Genomic DNA, 23,682 nt, shown 5'->3' with positions numbered 1-23,682 from the left:
AAGTCTGTCCTGGGCTTTGATGAAGCCGTCATGATGACGGCAGCCTCCCGGTCACGCTCGGTTTACCTTGGAGCAACTTCACGGCGTGACGCGCTCCTTCGTTCGCTCGTCGTGGTTACGAACCGCCACTGCCGTGTGATGTCATCCGAAGGCACAAAGACCGCGGCCTCAGCTCTCACACAAACACATTCCTTCACACGCGCTTGCATTGTTTATTACTGACCAACAACTCTGACTCGCTGAACGCTGCTTGGCGTGATGGGACCGCTTCGGACAGGTTTGGCGTATTCACGCGTTTGTATGCTTGTGAACACAGAAATATATTTACATGTGTGTGTGGCGCTGGTGACATCTCTATTAGCTCAGTTTTCCAGTGCCGGGGGGGGGGGCACATAATGGCTCCCACCGGCCTGTTATTGACCTTCTGTTCTACTGGGACACACACACACACAAAATATCTCTCTATCATAGACAAACACACACACACATATATGCAGGCGAGCACGCACACACACATCCTTCCCGATTTTAATTTCACACTCCAGTAGTCACCGGGGGCTGACAGATGACTCTCCCAGACGAGCAGGAGGGGTGACGGAGGTGCAGTCGAAGGGTTTTTGGGATGGGAGGGGATTCGAGGGGATTCCTCTGTTTCCGATTGGCCGACGGGCCCAGGGGGAGGGAGGTGGAATGTACGTGCGTGAAGCCCGTACGAATGCTTTTGGAGGGTGTGAGGAACTGGACTTGAACACATCTGGACCAGACGCCGAAGCTGCAATGCGGGGCTGGATGATGACATCATCAATTAGGCGGCGTTAGGCAGTTTTTTTTTTTGTGTTTTTTTGCCGGGTGGCCAAGCAGCAGGTGGAGCAGACCCACAGAGTAGAGGAGAGGATGGAGGCCGTGAGCGGGTGGACGGAGGTGTGAGATCAGCCTCCCTGCCTGCGTTGTTTTATGGAAAATCCTCGTTTCGTGGTTTTGGGCTTTTTGGTGGAAACATGTCTCGCATCTCGTGGCAGAGGAGGCTGGAGGAGGAGGAGGAGGTGCTGGAAGATGTGATGATGAGGAGCAAGTGGAAGGTGTTCACTCACAGCTGGGAGGAGGAAGAGGAGGAGGAGGAGGCAGACGCGGACTTTACAGTTGAGTCAATTTCGGTTTGATTCCGTCAGGCTTTATTGACACGTCGGGACTTGTTTACGCTGATGATGACAAAGACGAGGAGCCGTGCAGCTTCGTTATATCAACTCACTCTAACTCTGAAGTCCCTCTCAGCTCAGCTTTGGTTCTGCTTTTAGTAGTTTTGTAGGAGCTGCCTTTCACTGTTAGTGGGTTGTTACTTCCTGTCAAACTCAGGCAAGAATCTCAGAAAGTTCTCAAAATTGTTATTGTTATTCTATTATAATTTACTTGAAACAAAAATGGCTGAGTAGACGTGCGACCGCTTTTTGAAAATATTCCAAAGAGATCATTTTCCAGAGTTTAATGATAGATACAGATGAATTATTAAATCTTCTTGTAATCAGTCAACTGCTGTGGGTGTTTTTATCTGTAGCCTGTTAATAATTCAGACTTCATAATGAGTCATCAGTGCTGGTGGCATGACAGTGTGATGTATAGGATTTTGATAGATTCTTTTGGATCAGTTATTAATGGAATAGTAAAGAAGCAAAATGCTTTTAGAGTACACCTAAAACGTTTCTGAGTACACACATTCATGTTGTATTTAGCTCTGTTGGGTGTTCTGCAGCTCAATAGGATGCCCGAGGTGTAGTTTGTGCGTCTGTGGGACATAACGGGCTGATGAACGATGTGAGTTTAGTTGGACGACTCTGAGAACTGCTGGACTCTGAGATGATTTAGATGTCAGCTCAACCCTTCAGTATCCGGACCGTGATCTAAACTTATGTCTTATATGCTGCTGTTGATCAGGTTAAAGGGTCATTTCACCCAAATCACAAATTATTTGCTCACTTTTCCACTCGTGGTATCAGACCATGATATGGACATTCTTTGTAAATCTATTACGTCTCATAGTTTATCAAGGTAGATGTTACTTTACACTGTATCATGATATTAATATATGTGATATGGTGATTTTTCTGAAAATTTCAGACATTTATAGAAAAAATAACCAAATGTGAATGTCTCATTTTTAATATTTTTTCCAGAGACTTTAAAGGAACAGTTGTCCCTTGGCATAAACGTTGTAGGACTATTTACATAATCATATGCTAACTATTGTCACATATCAGTCTGCCTCCCCAATTCAATGGAAGTCAAATTCATTTATTTTATGGAGGTGACAAGAATTTCCTCTTTCTAGAAATAGTGTCAATGATTTGGGTGAACTGACCCTTTAAGTGTAAAGAAAAACAAAAAGTCTTCTTCTTAGGCTCTCTCAAGCCTTCAGGTTTCTCTGTGGGGAAATATTGTTAAAACAGGTTTCACACATGAGTTATGATGAGTTATTATGTTTTCAGTGAATAGAACCGTTCTTCCTCTGTTGAAATCTAGTTTTTCATCAGTCCACTCCCTCTTGTCTCGGAGTGTCTCAGGCCTTTGCCTTTGTCCTTGTTGCTTATCCACTCCTATATTCATCCATCCGTTCTTTCTCCCCTCGTGTCATGACCCCATTACAGAGCTCGCAGGAGGCCGGCTCACCTCTCCTCCCTCCTCTAGTCCTGGTCTCGTCTCTTATCTCTCCTCCCCCCTTTGCCCCGTCTCCTCCGTCTCTCTCTCTCTTTTCTCTGCCGCTCGTCCTCTCTCCCTCTCCCTCATCCATCCCCGTCAGGGGGCCTTAGTGACCTGCCTGGCGGTTACCATGGCAACCTGCATCCAGGCCATCCCCTGCTGGAACCCCTGGGAGACCCTGTTAGACCCCCGTAGGTCACCTGAGGGCGGAGGGCTAGGCAGAATGCTAACTCAGCTCTGGTTATCGGTCAATCGGTCAGTCTGAAACTCCAGCGTGTTCATCAGGGCTCAGATACAGCTGCTAACATCTGGGTTTGACTGGCTCTCAGCCGGACACAGGTGGAAACATCACCTGCGTGGAGAAAGTGATGAGGTCACCTCTGTCCCGTTCATTTCTATTATTCTAACTATTTAGGTTTAAACTAATGAACAATAAAAACATTAATGTTATTTATTTTAATATTATCTAAAATGCTAAACTATCACAGTTCACATTCGTACACCAGGTGTATGAAATCGTGTATGAAACCCATAACCTAACACAGTAGTCTAACCGTTATTGTCCAGATGTAAAGCCATTAGAATGAACATGATGAGTTACCGAGTGCGACATTTTAAAATACATTAAAAAAGTGACTAACAGCAAATACTGAAATAGTTTTTTCTAAACTGTAATCTTCCTCAGAAATTAAATTAATACCGATTAAAATTACAAGACAACACAAATGTAACAAAAATATCTCAAAGTTGAGAAAAAAAGAATGTTGTCTTAAAAACTCAGGAGCAATATTACATTAAACTGAACTATGATGATATAAGACGTTAAGTCATTTGTTTTTGAATTTGCCTTTATTATGATCTTTCAGTTATTAAAAATAGCCTTTAAGTAACAGTGTATCCTTCATTTACAGATGTTCTTGTGTCTAAACAATGCAAGGGAAGCTTTTTACATCCAATATTTATGTCAAACCATTGAACTCTAATTTACTCCATGTGTCAGATTATACCACACAGTATACACATGCATAAAAGCTGTTACAGCACATTTTCTATACTGTGTAACTCACCAGGGAATCTCTCTCACATTAGACATGCAGAGTGAATATACGGTCTCTCTCTCTCTCTCTCTCTCTCTCTCTCTCTCTCTCTCTCTCTCTCTCTCTCTCTCTCTCTCTCTCTCTCTCTCTCTCACACACACACACTCTCCCTCTCTCTGACTGGTTAATTGGCCGCTGTGCAGCGGGAGTCTGTCCCTCAGCTGTCCATTACTCACCGATCACTGGCCTGTACAGTCACCTCTCTCACACACACACACACACACACACACACATTTAGTCTCCGTCACGCTTACATATATACAACCTAATGCATATTTAGCATGCACATACAGTATATAGACACCCACCCCCCCCTACAGCTCTCATTGCGGTTATAAATAATTCAGGAGGGGGTCGGGCCCGGCGTCTGTCAGCACAGCTCTGTTAGACAAACAGCAAGGAGCTGCACATGCTTTGTTTGTGAACCGCCAGCCAGCTCTCTGTTAGCCTGTCTGCCACATACATACACACATACATACATACATACATACATACATACATACATACATACATACATACATACATACATACATGCTGCATTCATACACACACACTCACATTACCCCCCTGAGAAGGAAACATATTTTACAGTGGGTGGTTTGTAATTGTTCCAGCTTCCACTTTGCACCCACACACACACTTTACTTCCACCCCATTTCTTTCCGGGGATCAGTGTTTGCTCCAGATGCGTTTCCAGTCAGTTACAGTGGATTGCTGGGTAAATTGCTCTGTCTCCACACTGACAGACATTTCACGGTGGATATCAGGGAGCGAGGCGGAGGTCACTGTGATTTAGATTACCTCTCAGGTGTCACCGCGGGAAGGACTCCAGCATCCGTTTGTCCTCAAACTTGTTTGTTTGTGAAGGACAAACACAATACAAGTGACATTCTCTGCACAGCTTCAAGGACAAAGAACACTTCATGATGAATTACTAAAAATGGGATTAAAGATAATGCATATATATATATGATTATGAGGGGTCAGACGTCTCCCAGAAAGAACCTTACTCAGGATAGAAATGAAAGGTGAAATGTTTTCTGCCCATGCCTCCAAGCTAACCTTCCTCCTGTTGCTCTGTTGTCTTTGTGTGTCCAGGCTCACGAGCGCTCAGAGAGCGTGGAGGTGACCTTCGTCACGCAACTCGTCAGGAAGCTGATGATCATCATCGCCCGGCCAGCGCGTCTGCTGGAGTGTCTGGTGAGAGAAACGCACGCGGTCGATGAATGTCCCACACTCACCGACGGACTGACACAAAGTATGTGGAGGTGTGGAGGTAGAAAGAAGTGAGCTCAGCAGACTCCTGTAGCCCGCTCCTCATCTCTGCTGCAGGCTGCATCAGCTGCTACTAGCATAACACACCCGAATCTTTCACCAAATCTAGTTGCATTGTGGGTAATGTAGATGCTAGGTTTTAACTATGCGTGGAATGAAAACAGACAATATCACTGGTTCTGTTTCAGCGATTTTAATACTTAATAAATAATACAAGTATTGTACTTTTTGCTACACTACATTTATCTGTCAGCTGGAGCCAATAATGCACAAGTATTTTAATCAGCTTATAAATATATTATAAGAATATATGTTATACATTTTGACAGATGGAACAATGCGTTGTGGTAGTGCTACGTTTACTCAAGTACAGTATCTGACTACTTCTTCCACCACTGATATCATTATGATGTGCCACAATAAGATGAAGACAAACAACATTAAACCATGAATATAGTAACCCGGAACATAACACAGGTATGTGAATTGTCACATTAAAGCAGCAGAAAACAAGAGGGCAAGACTCTTGTATTCATCAAATACACACCGAAATCATGCAAATACGTCTTATGTTAGATTTACGTGTTCAATTATGTTTCAATCATGCGTCATATGGACGTAGTGTAGTTAAGTTTTCTTGACTGTTTTAATCAGCCTCGTTCTGGTTGGTTATCCTCAACGAGTAGTTTTTGCATTTTAATCACTGTGGTGTAAATTACAGTCTGTTTGAAATAGCGCCATGAAAGATATGACCAATATTAACTGGAATAGCTTTTTCATATTGTACAGCTCCACTGCACGCATGGTTAATAAACAATTTAGAGCTTCCTGCTCCCTGTTGTGAAATGATTTAACCACAGCAATTCATTTATGGACTTCCTCTGAGCATTTTAAATCAGCCTAATGTAAACACACGCACACGCACATACACATTAGCGCCTCTCAGCTGGTGGGCCAGGGTTTTATATCTGAATTGCAGAGGCACTTTCTTCTTCCTCCACACAGAGCTCCATCCGTTTGGGTTGAGATGGTGCACGTTTGGTTTGAAACAGGTGAATCCAACCTCGTCTGAGCCCAGAAATGAGGCAAGGAGGGAGACGGTGAAGAGGAGAGAATAGATAAAGACCGAGTGGAGAGAAAAAAACAAGTGTAGAAGACAGAGGGATAATTGGAGAGGCAGCGGAGGGTGAGGAGGAGAGTGGGAGGACAGTAGGGGGAGGCTGCCCCGGTGCGCACAATGGTGGTTTTGACTAATTGTGTGGTACTGAAGCCGTGACAGCGTACAGGATGGGTTTTTACAAATGGAAGCACACAGATAGAGGAGAGGGCAGGGTGTGTGTGTGTGTGTGTGTGTGTGTGTGTGTGTGTGTGTGTGTGTGTGTGTGTGTGTGTGTGTGTGTGTGTGTGTGTGTGTGTGTGTGTGTGTGTGTGTGTGTGTGTGTGTGTGTGTGTGTGAGGGGGGAACAGCAGTAGTCTACACGTCTTTGTCAGAGGACACAAACCTCGGGCCACTTCTCATATCGTTGTCTATCCAGTCATCCCCTCTCACTCTGCTGCTGTTGTAGAGGCCACAGTTTTATTCTTGGACGCTGCGATCTTTATGCATCACATGTTGTTGTTGTCTTGGAGGGCTTGAGATAAAGACAAGACCAAGACTGACAAAAACCTTCAAGACCACATTTTGAATCAGTTGCATTTTATTGTAACAAGCAAAGAAAACTTCCAGTGACGGGGTCTGTTCCTTAGTTGAAGAACAATGTCCCTCTGCTTGCAATCAAACAGTGACTGGATGCAAAATGATCCACGCTGGAGCTTGAGGAGGTAAATGCTCCTGTCACTCTATTCATCTTTCAACATAAAACACTTGCTTCTCAACTGACGCCCAAGACCATCTGCCAACAGGGATTTGCACTAAAAAATCCACTTTGAAATAAAGTTACTGTCAGAGTGGAAACCGAACTAGTAACATACTACAGCATTGCTGGTAACAAACATCCTTGAATCCAGCTGCATTTCAAACAAAAGCACCAAAAAGTGACGCAAAATGACATTCATGACGTTAATGCAAGGGTTTTCATTTTAGTAAATATTTATCGTTGTTTGTGGGCTTTTTGTTGCCATTTTACAAGCTTGAATCTTTGCCTTTCCTTCCTTCCTCCTGTCTCCCCTCACTCCCTCCCTGCTGCCTCCCCCTGTCTTTCTCCCCTGCAGGAGTTTGATCCGGAGGAGTTCTACCATTTGTTGGAAGCAGCAGAGGGCCATGCCAAGGAGGGCCAAGGCATCAAGTCCGACATCCCCCGATACATCATCAGCCAGCTGGGCCTCACCAGGGATCCCCTGGAGGGTATTTTATTTTATTTTTATTTCATCTTTTTTATTTCATCTTATCTTATTTAGTTTTATTTAATTTAATGTTTTTGTGTAGTGAGACCTTATTTCTTTCTTTTCTTGTTCTGCTCAGTTTGGTAACTGATACTTGTGTCTCTCTGTAGAAATGGCCCAGCTGAGCAGCTATGACAGTGGGAACCCAGAAACCCCAGAGGCTGATGACTCCGTGGACGTAAGTACATAATCTTATCATTGTCATGGTTAACAGATGTTATGTCTGTAAGCATGAAGTTATTAAAACACTCTATCTGCAAAAGGAACCGATGTAAAAGGTTTACTTTGTCTTTAAGTAACATGCATTTCTTTCTTTTTTTTTTAAGTAAATGATGAACAAATATAAAAGGATGGTCCTAGTTGGTGCATGAATAAATAAGCTTGTGCCTTCCATCCACGTATTAATTCTAAACATGGCTGATGTTTCATGTGTTTCAGGGTCAAGGCACCCCAGTCCCAGCAGCTCCTCCACACTCTAAAGCCAAAGCACCTCGTGAGGAAGACTTTGAAAACATCAAGCTCATCAGTAACGGAGCCTACGGGTGAGACAGAACAACATTTACATCTTTTGATATTCTAATATTAATACATAATTGCTGCAAAATAACAAATGGTGCTAAACGAAAACTGATCGATGGTTACATATGCTTGGACTGAAACCTCTGTCTGTCTCTTCCTGTGTAGCACCGTGTTCCTGGTGCGTCACAAGGAGACCCGGCAGCGTTTCGCCATGAAGAAGATCAACAAGCAGAACCTGATCCTGAGGAACCAGATCCAGCAGGCCTTCGTGGAACGGGACATCCTGACGTTTGCCGAGAACCCGTTTGTCGTCTCCATGTTCTGCTCCTTCGAGACCAGGAGACACCTCTGCATGGTGATGGAGTACGTGGAGGGTAAGTTAATCATGATCGTAGTTATAGTTCACTGTTCCTGCTAGCAGCTGTGTTGTGTTTAATACGGTGGGCGTCCTCTGTAGGTGGAGACTGTGCCACGCTGCTGAAGAATATCGGAGCTTTGCCGGTCGACATGGCCCGTATGTACTTTGCAGAGACCGTCCTCGCGTTAGAGTATCTTCACAATTACGGCATCGTGCACAGAGACCTCAAACCTGACAAGTAAGACCAACTTATTGTCACCTAAATGCAGAGCCCACCTTTATTTTATATTCACCACAATCATGGAATTAAAGGATGTGTTTTCTAATTGTATTACGTATAATCACAGAGTAATGGTATGGTAATGGTAAATGGACTTGTACTTGTACTTGTATAGCACTTTTCTAGTCGTGCAGGGGATGAATCAGTTTTGCATTATTATAAAGGGAAGTACTTCTAAGACACAGCCATATTGATGACCATACTTTTCATATGCTCTCAGTCTTCTCATCACCTCCATGGGACACATTAAGCTGACAGACTTCGGTCTCTCAAAGATCGGTTTGATGAGTTTGACCACAAACCTGTATGAAGGACACATCGAGAAAGACACCAGAGAGTTCCTCGATAAACAGGTACGAGCTAACGTCTTAACATTGCGTGGGTGTGTGTGGGTGGGTGTGTTTGTGTGGGTGTGGGTGTGGGTATTTGTGGCCCAAAATAATGAAATCTGCAACAGCTTTTCAATTTGTATGTGTTATTTTGCGATAGATGGCATGATATTTAAAACTGCATAATTGCAGCTGATTAAAGAGATGAAGTTACAGATAATCATACAATTGGTAAGCTTTCTTCCAGTTCAGTTGAAAAATTGCAAGATCATGTAAATATTTTGGGGATTGGTTTGATTTGCCTTATTTCTGACGACTGCGTCTTTCACGCCCCAAGCTGATTCCCTGTGTGCTGATGTCTCTCCAGGTGTGTGGCACTCCAGAGTACATCGCCCCAGAGGTGATTCTGCGTCAGGGCTACGGGAAGCCGGTGGACTGGTGGGCCATGGGAGTCATCCTGTACGAGTTCCTGGTGGGCTGTGCTCCTTTCTTTGGAGACACACCGGAGGAGCTGTTTGGTCAGGTCATCAGTGGTGAGTCGCAGTTCTGACAGACTATCGCTGCAATTAAACAACAAATGCTGCTTTTCTACAATACGGATTTGGCCATTATCGCAATCAGTTTATGTAACATTTTACGCACTAGCATCATTGTTGAGCAGTTGAAATCCACTTGACAGCCCCCACACAAGACATCAGGGCCTGAGCTGGTGGTCGGGGTTCAACCACGGAGTCACAAGGTAGATGTGGACTAACGGGATCGAAAAAATCACAAAGCATATTGTCACTTGAAAATTTGAGATTTCTACAATTATCTGTAATCTTTTTAGCCTTTTTTGAGAAAAGGGAAAATCACTTGTTTCAGATCTAAAGTTGACGTTTAATTTAAGGGGTCACAAACTAACACCAGAAATGTTGGCAACCACTGATAGAAACCATTTAGTTGTAAGATTCAATGAACTGCCCGTTACAATCACTGCCACTGTAATTCTGAATAAACATTTACACCCAGTAGAGCTAGATTACAGGGAACAGTTCATGTAAAAAACTTCATCCATCATTTTTCCCCAGAATGAGTCGTTTTCATCACTGGTGTTTTCTGAACTTTATTGTTTGCAGAAAACTTTGTTGTGCAGACAAAAACAAAAGTAAAAGCATTGTTCTAATCATCACATGATCAAATCCTCAATAATTGATGTTGTGTAGTTCCTATCCTCCAGTGGAGATGTTGTTACAGTATGTCTGTGCTGCGTTGTGAATGTTTTATGTCGGAGCCTGAGGGCCTCCAGGCTGACTTGATAAGATCATCAGAAACGGAGAGATAGAGATGTTGCTCTGCAGCAGAGAGGCACAGCCTTTGCTCACAGGGAATGAAATCAATTGTGATTTCTCCTCTGCGTTCTTTTCTCCCTTTGATGAAAGGGCAAGTCAATGATCATAAACCTGCATTGATCCCCGCGTATCTCTTTTATGAGAGTCCGTATCGTATTGATGCGGCGTGGTGATAAAGAATTGAGGGCCTCCGTGTGCCTTGAAGGTATTTTTCTACCCGTCTCCAGGATGATTGTCAGTAAGGTGCATCACGTAGGGCAGAGCTCTCGGGTGCCATCTGTGGAACCACTAAGACTGAATGTTTCAGGATTAATTAACACAAACGACATGTTAGTTGGTTGATGTGTTTGAAAGAGAGATTTCTGAAATGAACATAGCGGCTACTGGGAGCCAGTGATGGAGGAAATACTTGAAGGATCATTCTAGATGAGCCGTGTCTGATTGTCTACTATTGTCTTGTTCTTTCTTGACCCGTCAGGCCAGGATGATGCCTTCATATCAGGCATCCAAGCATCGCATTCAAGACACGTTTCATGAGGAAGGATGCTGTTAAGTGTGTTCTTACAGTACGTGACACTCCGATGCCATTTTGGCCGGGTCACTCCTGTAAGAGAGATGATCCATGTCAAGACACTTAAATATTATTATGTCATCAATGTGAAGCGAGTATGACGACCAAAACCACAACATTTGTGTGTTTGCTATAAGTAGTCATATATATATATTAGAAATGGGTGAACAGCGAATCATGACTGTTTTTCAGCTTCCAAGCAGGGCTGACAACAGTCACAGAACCAGCGTTCCACTGGATCATTTCTTATTTGTTGTCTCACTGATAAAGACACCAACGATCCATGTGTTGACACTGTGTTGGTGTGTTTGTGTTAGATGAGATCATCTGGCCGGAGGAGGACGAAGCTCTGCCTCAGGAAGCTCAGGACCTCATCTCCAGACTGCTGAGACAAAATCCTCTGGAGCGACTGGGCACAGGTAACACACACACACACACACACACATGCTGACTAGGGTTTCTAAGAATGTAGTAAACCTTATTGATGAAAAGTTTTTCCAGGACCCTGATTCTCTTTGTCCACACTTTTTACTTGCCCTCTTGTGTCAGAGTTCGTACGGTCTTTCTCTTTGTGCAGGATGGATTCTGCTGTCTTGTGGTTAGCTCTTTGAATCTGACGTTTCTTTGTTTGTTATTTTACACCAAGAGTTTTAAAATGAAGGTGCAACCAGACTCCCACCGGCTGTTTGGTCCAGAGCTGGTCAAATCGGATACTGTAGCTGCCGCTGTGCGTTCTCATCTGTTTCCTCCCTCTCTGTTCCTTCACTTCTCCTCCCTCTCCTTCATCTCCACAGGAAGTGCCTTTGAGGTGAAGCAGCACTCGTTCTTCACAGAGCTGGACTGGAACAGCCTGCTGAGGCAGAAGGCCGAGTTCATTCCCCAGCTGGAGTCTGAGGACGACACCAGCTACTTTGACAGTATGTCTCTCGACGGCTTCGTCCGAATCTCATGTGCTCGTACTGTAATCAACACACAACCTAATCGCTGTGTGTGTCTCTCTCTCAGCTCGCTCCGACCGGTACCACCATGTAGATTCAGAGGAAGAGGATGACACCAACGATGAGGAACATGTGGAGATTCGGCAGTTCTCCTCCTGCTCGCCTCGTTTCAGCAAGGTACACCCTAATTAATACATCCAGACAGTCACAGGTCCAAAAAGGGGGCAGCTGTAAAGGCATAGAGTGGCACAATGTCCGGTAATGACATTACCGCCATGTTGTGTGCAGGTGTACAGCAGTATGGAGCGTCTGTCTCTTCATGAGGAGAAGAGGACTCCTCCTCCCACCAAACGCAGCCTCAGTGAGGAGGGAGGAGATCGCATCGACAGCCTGTGCGGACTCAAGTCCAGAGATCGATCCTGGCTGGTGGGATCTCCAGAGATGTGAGTTCTTCACCTCCATATGGAGCACCACACAGCAACAATCTCCTGTCCTTTGAAACAAAAACAAAAAAGTATACACTTGTGCAGTTGTTGCAAATATTACCTGAAACAAGCTGGGATACTAAAAGCTTAATTTCGGTAGTTTTGTTCTCCCGCAGCCATATAGGAGTTTTTAGTTTATTTTCAGGAACACCTCCAGAGTCCATTATGGCGGTGTGTTCAAATCCTCTATGTTTTAAAGTATGCTGATAGTCAGTTTAACCCATGGTTAGTCATATAACTGCTGTTTTTTTGTGTTGGCTCGCTGTGTTTTAGACGTGTATTTCGGTTTCTCATCCCATCTCCAACTTTACCTCCTCAGCCTGCGGAAGCGTCTGTCTGTCTCGGAGTCGTCCCACACAGAGAGCGACTCCAGCCCACCACTGACCGTCCGGAGACGCTGCTGTTCAGCCATCATTGAGATGCCCCGCTTCGCCATCTCCTCAGAGGAAGAGGGGGGTCAAGGTAAAACGCAGGAAGGATACTGTGATGGCCACTACGTGCCTTAAACTCCTAAAATGTACAGGCGTTTAGTTGAAGAAAAGCAGGGATCCCCCTGAAGTAGTAGCCAGGACATACAGAATATCATGAATGAGCTGTAACACAAATCCTGGATCCGTCTTGTTGGTCTCACAGGTGCAGCTGGAAGCCGCAAGAGTCCCAGCCTGTTGGGTCTGAGTGCAGTGAGGGGCCCGCGGTGTGACGAGCTGCCCCTCGCCATCCCAGAGCTCCCAGTGGAGAGAGAGCTGAAGCTGGATGAGTCTCCCACCACACCGAGCTCCACCTGCAGTCAACTGAGCAAGGCCACGCTCACATGTCAGTACAAACACACACTGTGGAGACGCAGGGATTATGCAACAACACAAGACAAAGGTCTAGATGTGGTTTTCACCTTTAGGTTTTCAGTTCTACGAATGTACTTTAATAACAAATACTTTTTTATAAGAGTCATTAAATTGTCTAATTTGAATTACAGTTTATTTAGCTGATTTCATTTCTCTCTTACACTGATCCTGAATATTCTGACCCTTGATACTTCACATCTGTTCCTCGTGAAACTGGGAAACGTCTTTGTCTGTCGATTCAACTTCAGAGAGAAATCATCAGATAACTTTCTGCAGGATTTGTCCAAAAATACGTCTTGAATTTGGCCCGAAAAAGTATAAAATTGAATATTTGCTGTCACCCTGATTGATTCTCTGAACTCTATTTTAACCCAATTTTTTTGGTATTTGACGGACACGCTATCTGAGCTCCCTCTCTCACCTTCCTCTCACCCTGCAGCGGGCGGTTCAGGCGACGTGAGTGACCGTGGTCACAGAGGTAACGGCGGTGCCAGTGCAGCTGCTAAAGCTGCAGCAGACAGCGACTCTCCGTCCACTCCAAGAGCCATCAGCGACCTGGCGGCTCGCAGGGCTCGCCATCGGCTGCTGTCTGGGGATGCAGACAAACACACGGCGGCGCCAAGCTCCAGACCGCTCAACAAGGTCATCAAGTCGGCGTCTGCCACAACACTGTCACTGATGATCCCTGCAGGTCAGTGTGTCAGGCTGGGAGCATGAGGGAGGAGGTACTGCTGCTGCATGATGAACACCAGGATGCAATGTTCTTTTTCCAAGGTTAAAGGAGTTCTGTCAACAAATCTCGTGGCTTTGATGTGCTCACTAGATGTGATTCACTTTACAATACAAAGTTGATTTATTGGAGAAAAATACAGAAGAATAAAACCAAAAGTAAAAAAAATAGACCAAAAGACAATTAAAGGATCTCTGGATAATAATTGATTAAGTATGATCCTGGCCTGACAAGGACATTAAAGTCTGCGATTGTACTTAACGGACTCCATATAGCCACCAACCTCACCGACCCAAATGTCCATTGTCTGTCGGCTTTTAGACCACCACGGAGCCTCTCCATTGGCCAGTCCGATGTCGCCCCACTCACTGTCGTCCAATCCGTCGTCGCGGGACTCCTCCCCGAGTCGCGACCTGTCCCCAGCCGTGACCAGCGTCAAGCCCCCCATGGTGATCCAAAGAGCGGGCAAGAAGTATGGCTTCACCCTGAGGGCCATCCGAGTGTACATGGGAGACTCTGACATCTACACTGTGCACCACATGGTCTGGGTGAGTCCCGCAGAGAAAAACTAATGCTGACAAAAATACTCAAACTAACATCTTTAATACATTCAGTACAAAACAGCATGTACTGAATGTATTAACAAGAGGAGGTCAGATATCAGGTGCAGTGTATATTTGATTCAGAATGCCTGTAGTCAGAGTGGGTGCAGTGTGTTGGGATTCTTGTTGTTGACAGAAGATGGCAGTAAACACCAGAAGAACAGGCCCATGGGTCTTAAATACATTTCCATTCCTTCCATCTTCCTGCTTCTCTCCTTCTTTTCTCTCTCGACCTTTCTTTCTATCGCTCATCTGACCACCTCTCTCTGCTCGCCCGCAGCATGTGGAGGTGGGCGGTCCGGCCCACGATGCGGGGCTGAGGGAGGGAGACCTGATCACCCAAGTCAACGGAGAGCCGGTTCACGGTCTGGTTCACACAGAGGTGGTGGAGCTCATACTGAAGGTACGAACACACAAAGTACATTTAATTCTACTCTTTGGTTTCAGAAATTCACAGTACTGATAAACAGACTCATTTTTACCTAATGCTAATGTTGAAAAATAATGTGAATTTATCCTTCAATATTGTTTATAATGCATAATATGCGTACGTACGATTGCCTCTATATGAGCTACATAAGTAAACAGTGTTGTGTCCGCTGGGAGCCGTCAGCACACTGCTGGAGACGCAGGCCGTATTGCTGGGCCTGTTGGAGGGAAGGGAGGCACCACAGAACCAGGACCAGGACTGAGCAGGGCAGTCTGTCAAACCCTGCTGCAGTAAAATGAGATGTTTTCTAAAAGGAATCATGTGCTCGGAAACACGACCACTGTTGTCCACAGGGACCGCCAAAATCAACACAAAATTTAAATTCCACGTGGGAGCTTTAATATAAATTTGCACCAGTAGCTGAGTAAAGTGAAACTGAAACAAAACGTGTCCATCAACATCTGTAATGTTCCGTCTGTCCTCCCTCAGAGCGGTCCCATAGTCTCCATCTCTGCCACCCCGTTTGAGAACACAACCATCAAGGTCGGCCCCGCCCGAAAGACGACCAACAAATCCAAGATGGCGAGACGAAACAAGAAGACCAAGACCAAGGAGGGACAGGACAGGTGGGGGACACACCTGTGTTGTATCAAACATCACTTGTCTGTATTTAATGTGGGGCTTCCTTGAGTGAGCTGTTGTGTGCTTTGTATCGCAGTAAGAAGAGGACGTCTCTGTTCAGGAAGATCACCAAGCAGGCGTCTCTCCTCCACACCAGTCGCAGTTTGTCCTCTCTGAACCGCTCTCTCTCCTCTGGGGAGAGCGGCCCCGGCTCGCCCACACACAATCTGTCACCACGGAGCCCGACGCAGGGCTACAGGTCCACGCCAGACTCCACCCACTCAGGTGAGAGACAAACGCTCACCTGTACTGCAATAATAAGTTGGTATGTATGTATTCCGTGGACATCAGGGGTGTCGTTCTCACAGATCAGTATGATATTTGAAAGTTTGAACACTCAGCGTTCCTCCTCACGCTGAGTCTTACTTTTTTCCTTAATTTTTGACCTCTATGATGCATCTTATCTTTCATTTATTATGAACAAATGATACACGAAAAAGGACTGATATACAGATTGAAAAATGAAAAATATACACATGTAACGTATGTAGATATTTACACACCAGGATATTAAATATGATATTCACATATTATGTTGTTCTTCTCTACCCGTCAGTTGGTGGAAACTCATCTCAGAGCAGCTCTCCCAGCTCCAGTGTCCCAAACTCCCCGGCGAGCTCCGGCCACATCAGGCCCAGCTCCCTGCACGGCCTCGCCCCGAAGCTCCAGCGCCAGTACCGCTCACCCCGACGCAAGTCTGCCGGCAACATCCCCCTCTCCCCTCTGGCCCGCACACCTTCGCCCACCCCTCAGAGCTCCTCACCACAGCGCTCACCCTCCCCTCTGCCCAGCCACGCTCTGGCACAGTCTGCGGTGGGTCAGTCGTTCCCCGTGAAGCTCCACTCCTCCCCTCCCCAGGTGAGGCAGATATCCAGGCCTAAGAGTGCGGAGCCTCCACGTTCTCCGCTCCTCAAGAGGGTGCAGTCTGCTGAGAAACTGGCCTCCTCACTCTCCAACCCCCCCCCGTCTCCGTCTGGGGTGGCTGCCGTGGGAGCGACTGCGGGGAGCCGCAAACACAGTCTGGACATCTCGCATTCTGAGTTTAAGAAGGAGATTCTGCAGAGAGAACCGAGCCTACAGAGCCTTCAGGTATGAGTTCGTCGTGCAAAATACAAGTTGGCAATAAATTGATTTCATAATAATGTCTTTATGTCTTAGATTAAGAAGTTAAAGTTGAAATAATGACATTTTAAGTGTTTTGTACGGGTTGTCAAACACGCTATTCTGAACGCGTCTTATTCCTCACTAACCTTCAGGAGTCAGCCAGCGAGGGTCTGCTGTCCTCAGCAGGACGCAGCGTGGAGACGGGCAGCCTGCAGAAACACTCCTCCTCATCCAGGAAGTTAGGGCGTCAGGAAGGGGACGGCGCCCTCAGCACGGTGTCCGGCTCGCTGGGCCTGGCCCCCGGGAAGAGCAAGCTGAAGGACAAACTGTCCGCCATCCGGCAGGACAGAGCCGAGCGGAGGGAGTCGCTCCAGAAGCAAGACGCCATCCACGAGGTCGATTCATCTGAGGACGAGACGGATGAGGGCTCAGAGGACAGCCAGGACGGCCGCAGGGGGGCGACCTTCACCCCTCCTCCCCTGCTGAGGCCCACCACTGTGAGAACGGGCCCCGGAGGCACCCTGCCCTCCCTCTGCCTCTCCCCCTGCACCCCTCATGCCACCTTCACCCACACAGGGCCCACCCAGATAGGCAGACCCACTCCCTCGCACACCCTCCCCTCTCTTGCAGAAACAAAGGCTGATCAGAGCACCCCCTCTCTGGGAGTAAAAGATGCAAGGTCTGCTTCATCTACGGAAGACAGTGCAAAACAAGAGAGGAAGGTTCTAGAACCGAGAGGTACCACCAAACCCACTCAGGGCTCCCTTCCCTTCTCCACCCCAGGCAGTGCATTCATCTCAGTCAGCAAGGACACTTTCCTCAAGCCAGCTCCTCCACAGGACTCAAAGAGACTCGGGGGGAAGACTGCACCATCAGAGCCTGGGGCAGAGGACCAAACCCTGGACAGCCCTAGCACCACAGTCCCCTCTACCACGACCACCACAGATACTACAGAGTGCAGAACCAACACGAATAGCACAGACTCCAGAACTGCCACCAGTGCTCCTGACAGCCAAGAGACTCCCCGCGCCTCCTGCTCCTCTCCTAGCATCCCCAAGGAGAAGAAGGAGGCAGACAACCGGAGACTCTGTGCTGCGGCTGCTGCAAGTCTAAATGCGTCGCCCTCGTCCACTTCTGGCTCCGGCTCCAGCTCCAGTTCCAGCTCCCCAGTTCCGGCCCCTGAGAGTGCCGTGGAGAAAGTTGTGTCCCAGCTTGCGACAGTAGCTAAGAGCGTTCTGGGTCCCGTCAAACTGAGCCCCGCCGCAGACAAGAGCCAGCAGGACCAGAAACCATCCACAGGAGGCACCCCAGAAGTCACACCAACTGGCCCCCTCTCATTTCCCTCTAAACAGCCCCCGTCCCCTCAGTCCCCTCACCCTTTGGAGTCCCAAACAAGACAGAAAACTGAGCAAGTTGCCTCACCATCCCCCTCACTGAGGTCGACCAAACCCTCCACCCAGAAAGACTTTGCAGCCCTGCCGCCGTCATCCCGCAAGGATGTCCCAGAAAGGCCCACATCAGGGTCTGCATGTAGGGAGAACGCTGCTACGTCTGCATCTGCACCGCGGCCGGTCGCAGCAGCCGCTCAGCCTGCCCTCAACACTCACCCAAGCTCCTCTGCAGCATCTGAGCCACAGCGCAAGAGCTCCGAACCCCAGACGACAACTACCAACGCCGTGTCCGCCTCCGCCTCCGCCTCCGCGCAACAAGACAAAGCAATCAGCAAGAAGACGTAGCAGCGAGAAGTACCAGAACAAAACAGATCACACACCTTAGTGCTGGCTTGAGGTTTTAGAACTCACACAAACTGCATGTTTGGAAGAAAACATATTAGTAACTTGGCTCTAATCAGAGACTTTCAAAGCAAAAGAAAGAGCGAGACGCAGAGACAGATGTGGTTATCCTAGTTCCATTCCAGCTGTTCTGTACTCCTCATGTTCATGTGAGTTATTTTGGTGTCCTGACTATTTGGTTCCTGATTTAAGCCTAAATGCCACGAGGAGTTGGCGTTTTTATTTTTATTTTTATGCAAACACGTTCGGGGCTAGAAATAAAGAGGTCAGTGGTCCGTGGACATCCAGTATATAACGCAGACACCTTACACACACCGCTCACGCTCACGATCACGCATGTGCTGCCTCATTACCTCCACGCATGTTCCTCTAACGGATCAGGGGGCGCCTTATTGAACACACACTCTTTCCCTCCTCCCGTCCCCTCCTTGCCCAACAATATGGAAGAAGATTGTGTCTCAGCAATAAAGCGCAGCGTATGTTTAGCGATCTGTATAAACGCATTACAGTGTTTTTAATAGGACTAAATCTGCAGCGCCAATGTACACTCAGCACCCAGCTAACTAGGCCAAATTAAATTCTCCTCTTCGCTGTCGTCCCTGCTGATCCGACGCTGCAGGCCTGCAGAAGGGGAGATGAATTCCCTGAGCTCAGATCCCCAGACATAGTTCGGTGATTTGAAGAGATTCCTTGGAATGTCAGCGCTGGATTCGATTAGTGTTTGTGCTGATTTATCGAGTCCGCGCTCAGGCGCAGAACTTCGACTGATTCTGCTGTTCAATCGTTAACTCTGAACAACTTTCCTCACTCCTCACCCCGCTGTGTGTTGTGTATTGCACTGCAGCGCCACAGCTCTACCAACGTAGCCATTACAATGAACATAGGGTTCATGCAACTTTCCCAGATCTGATTCAATTCTTTCCAAATAGATTTTTAAACTTTAGGAAAGCTGTAAGCTGTCTCATTGTACTTATAGTCCGAGCTGCAGCTAATTAGTTTCCTACAAATGCTGAAAGCTAAACTAAATGCATTCGATTAGTCTTCATAGTTGTGGTTCACTTTTATGCCGCTGTCAGCAGAGTTAGCAGCCAGGCTTACCGGGTATGTTTTCACTCCGAACTTGAAATGAAGCCAAGCATTTGAATGCACACCTGATTTCATTGGTCGCCTGCACACGCCTCCAAAAGCTTCACCAACATTCAGCTGAAGAATCCAAACTGAGCACGCTCAGACCGACGCTGGTTGTTTTAGAAACACTGTTCTGTTGGACCACCGCCTCTTTATTTCTAGCTCCATCAGCCTCTAAAGGCTGCGCTCGTTTTATTTTGGTATCTGGACCAACTTGCTGTGTGTTGTTTTTTTGCCTCTGATCCTGTAAAGTCATCAGACTTTAGTGTGTGTGTGTGTGTGTGTGTGTGTGTGTGTGTGTGTGTGTGGGAGAGTGTTCGTTGATATGTGCATGGTTATGTGTGTACATACATACAGTACATATATATATATATAAGAATATTTAAAGTTCTGTTGTGCATCTGTTTTATACCCTGTGTGTGTGTGTGTGTTTTAGGATTACCTTTGTTCAGGACACCCTGCTATCTGTGTATGTGGCCGAGCTCTGTGCGCGTCTGCGTCAGGCTTCGCACAAATATTTTATCTCATTTGTCAAATGAAAAAGACAAAAAGAAATGAGGAAAAGGAAAGCCGGTGGAGATGTTTGACCGCTGACGGCCGTGTGTTGTGTCGGAGCTCACTTCTGCTTCGCACACAGTTAACCCGTTAAAATCAATTCCTCATCTTCTTCTTTTTGTCTTTTTCTTCTTGGATATACCACCTTTAATTTCGTCTGTGTCATCCTGAACTCTTCTCTGAGTCCTACTGTACATTTGAAAGCGAGAAAAAAAAAATGTTCTAGTTTGTTTCTGTTGGTTTCTTAGACATTTTTAAGAATATTACCTTTCATTGAATGCGCACCGAGCCCAACCCCGGTGTGAGTCCACTAGTGTCGTACATTTGAACCTTTTCTGAACAGCAGGATGTCCCTCTCATGAGCTTTAGGTGAACTTAAACCTCCTTCAGTGTTCTGTGTCTTTACTGGGCTCGCGTGCTGACCGATTTCAGTTTAATTACGAGCTTTCAGGCTCAGTTTAAAGGACACTGTTAAACTGACGCCAACACTGACTGTGGCAATCTCTGTGATATGTTTACATGTTGTTGTTTTATATCTCTGTGTTTGTTTCGTTTGATGGAACTTGTTGCCTGTAGCAATCAAACCTCCTCTGACAGGCGATGATAATTACCAACAGCGTGTCGAGGTCACTCCTGATCGTAAATGTGGTGTGTTAATAATATTTAGCTGTGTGACGGAAGGGAGGAAGATTCAGCGCACATGCGTCGAAAACCATCTCCGCTCTCGTGCGCGGTGCAAAAGTGTGTTAATGGGTGTGTGTCTGTGGAGCACATCAGAGCTCTCCCGTCTATCCGCAGTATGCTTTTGGCCAATCGAGGCGGTCGGGAAGCCGATGGCTGATCCGTCAGACTCGAGTAGATTCGTCGATTAACCGACCACGTTGGATGTTTCGCGCGCAGACGCAACGCGAGCTTCTTGCCTCTTGGCGCGGTTTCACCAGGAACACGTGACGAGAGAGCAGAAACTGGACTGCAGGTCAGATTTGAGAGCGACCTCGGACAGATTCGTAAGCACTGAAGAAGTCTTCGAGCGATCGACGACAGAATTGTGATCAACTGTAAGGTTTCAGATTCAACGACAATCGAAAGCGAAACCAAGCGAAAGGTTTCCTCTTTCTCCGCTATGTTTGTTTTCTTCGGTTCAACCTAGAAACCAAGTGTTTTCCTGCTGAATTCCACCTTCCCAGTAAACCAGCAAGTGCATGAGGTTGTGGAAATAAAGAGATTCCGATACTTTGAGCTCAGATGTTCAAAATCTGAGCGCTGATTTCAAGCTGGTGGCTCCCAAAATCCGTTTTTTGTTCTTATCTTGAACTAAGACTTGAACAGGGCCAATATTGTCAGCTGAATTGGAGCTCATCACAGATATATTATATGTGGTGATAAGTTACTGCGTCTCCATTACATAGTTTTAAGTGGTACTTATCGAAAAGAAACAAATAGTGGTTGATGTAGTATATCAACCAATCAGATATCAGTACCTGGTCGCTGGTTGCTTCATGGATTTGTCCCTCTGTGCTCTCGAGTCCTCACTAATTCATTACAGCCGGCTTTATTAAGTCCTGACATTTGGTTTCTCGCTCAGTAGTTTTGTCACTAAAAAAATCTTTCAGTTGGAGTCGCGATCGACACTTTAATCTCTTCAGGCTGTCACAGTTTTGCATTGTGATTAAAGCGCCGTCGACTGCAGCTGCAGTTGTGATTTTCTGTGTGTAATTGGAACCTGAGTGTGTGTGTAATCACACACACACACATGATTACACACACACAGTCCATCTGCTCTCAGCTGGCTGCTATTAGTGCTACATGGACTGCTGCCTCACACACACACACACATTCAGATCAATACGTGTGCCATCTAATGTGGCGGTGCCAGTTTCCCCGTCTCCACTGACATTTTAAACATACACATACATACCAACACACACACACACCTTCTCCTCCTCCCGTGTGTAAACATGATGGTCCAGCCATCTGCTGGAGAGAGTGAAGCACGTGTCAGGTTCCCTGGTGGAGTCATTAATCTCAAGCCCTGAGCCTGTTGACCGCGCACGCACACACACACACATATGCAGGGTCAGGTTGGCCAACACAAACACTACCCATGCTCCCTCAGGCTCCCCCGTCCAGTCCCGGTCCGGTCGGTTCAGCAGATACACTGTTAGCAGTTTGTTCGACCTCCAGCCTGTGTTTACCCATCATGCACCTCTGCTGCACTCTGGCAGGGGCCCACAAACCAGACGCGTCGCGACGGCTGTTAATTAGCGGATGTTCATTAGCCAGCTGAGGTGTCAAATTGAAAGTCAGGATCTGAGAGCACGTGTGTGGAACTGTGTCACCAGTTGTAGCGAGCTTGCTGCTCATGAGTAACGTTTGTGCCAATACAATACGCACGTCTTGGTACAGACACTTCATTACTTTAAGATATATACATTTTGCGAGATCTCTCAAATGTTAACCGTTGTACAACACAAGCATCTCTAGAACACGTTTTCTGAAACAGAATTTAAAATCAAAAACCATCTGATCAAAAAAAGAAAAAGCACTCAAGATGATAAATCTCTCCTGATCATTTGACTCCAGCTCCCAGTACTTGACCGTTAACAATACTCTGTGAAAACTGTGCAGACCAATCTATCCATGTCGTTTCATTATCTTGTATCTATTACTACCGTTCTCACACTGTAGTTATGACATTAATTCACTTCCTTACACGTTAGTGAGTCCTGTCAAAGCGGCTGTGGCAAACTCTCCGAACCGAAAGTTAAAACTTAGTTTGAGCGTTGACCAAATCAGGATTCTGAGCATTCAAAACGTGTGCAGAAGACTCTGTCCCTGCCTGCTGCCAGATATCACGTCATGGAAGCATCAGTGGTGGTTTTTGCCACTGATAGGCTTCCGTACACCTCTGACTCTGAGCATGTAGAGTAACCAGCTCTGTCTGTGAGGCACATAGATGATTCAAAACGTGACTTTGGGTATGACGAGGTGTAGCCTTATTACCACTAACACACACATACACACACACACACATTCTGAACCACATTACATGAGATTCAGTGATGTTTCAATGTGCAGTCCGTTAAGCTCGTGTCTGTCTGACGGGGTCCAACCGACTTTCATGGACTTGACTCTTGCAGACAAGGGCAGTGTTTTGTGTTTGTCTTTAAAGAGTGATGACGAGGAGGAGGAGGGAGCTTGAGGAAGACGTTGAGAGAGAGAAAAAAACATTGCTAGAGTAAAACCAGTGCAATATCTTTTTATTTTTTATTGTGGTAAAAGCATGTTGTTGTCAATCTTACCTTACAACAATAATAAAGGTTTTTTTATGTACGCTTTGGTTGTGTTTCATGATGTCGTTGTTTCTTCCACTCTGCTTTATGTGGCACATCATGCTTTTAACATTAAGGCAGCCCCTTTTTTTGGAGAGCGATTTCTGCCGCTGAACTCGCATTAAGTCAGAAACAATAAATGATAAGTGGCTCTGGGTTTAATCCACGCCTCAGGCTGCTGCTACACTGCAAAAACATCTCTGTCTTATCAAGTCACCTCTATCTGTAG

At 46.3% G+C, this 23,682-nt stretch overlaps 1 protein-coding gene across 9 annotated transcripts in view; it reads left to right on the top strand.

Moving 5' to 3' along the window:
- The window catches only part of mast2 (microtubule associated serine/threonine kinase 2), a 147,203-nt gene extending 123,749 nt beyond the window's left edge, over positions 1–23,454 (top strand). For all 9 annotated transcript variants that reach the window (XM_076082600.1, XM_076082601.1, XM_076082598.1 and 6 more), the window contains 21 exons: positions 4,887–4,988; positions 7,275–7,407; positions 7,556–7,623; positions 7,884–7,987; positions 8,130–8,338; positions 8,422–8,560; positions 8,823–8,955; positions 9,299–9,464; positions 11,151–11,252; positions 11,628–11,750; positions 11,839–11,948; positions 12,060–12,214; positions 12,576–12,718; positions 12,890–13,069; positions 13,538–13,789; positions 14,150–14,376; positions 14,711–14,833; positions 15,350–15,486; positions 15,579–15,766; positions 16,098–16,630; positions 16,798–23,454. In XM_076082600.1, coding sequence (XP_075938715.1) covers positions 4,887–4,988; positions 7,275–7,407; positions 7,556–7,623; positions 7,884–7,987; positions 8,130–8,338; positions 8,422–8,560; positions 8,823–8,955; positions 9,299–9,464; positions 11,151–11,252; positions 11,628–11,750; positions 11,839–11,948; positions 12,060–12,214; positions 12,576–12,718; positions 12,890–13,069; positions 13,538–13,789; positions 14,150–14,376; positions 14,711–14,833; positions 15,350–15,486; positions 15,579–15,766; positions 16,098–16,630; positions 16,798–18,381 — 4,911 coding nt within the window. In that variant the 3' untranslated portion in view covers positions 18,382–23,454. The remainder of the gene's footprint in view (positions 1–4,886; positions 4,989–7,274; positions 7,408–7,555; positions 7,624–7,883; positions 7,988–8,129; positions 8,339–8,421; positions 8,561–8,822; positions 8,956–9,298; positions 9,465–11,150; positions 11,253–11,627; positions 11,751–11,838; positions 11,949–12,059; positions 12,215–12,575; positions 12,719–12,889; positions 13,070–13,537; positions 13,790–14,149; positions 14,377–14,710; positions 14,834–15,349; positions 15,487–15,578; positions 15,767–16,097; positions 16,631–16,797) is intronic.
- Positions 23,455–23,682: the final 228 nt, after the last annotated feature.

This window comes from Anarhichas minor, unplaced genomic scaffold (assembly GCF_050575085.1).
Source record: "Anarhichas minor isolate MPS153535 unplaced genomic scaffold, ASM5057508v1 ptg000096l, whole genome shotgun sequence".
NCBI classification, from domain to species: domain Eukaryota; kingdom Metazoa; phylum Chordata; class Actinopteri; order Perciformes; family Anarhichadidae; genus Anarhichas; species Anarhichas minor.
The sequence above is the reverse complement of the archived record's forward strand: the minus strand, read 5'-3'. Positions and strand labels throughout refer to the sequence as shown.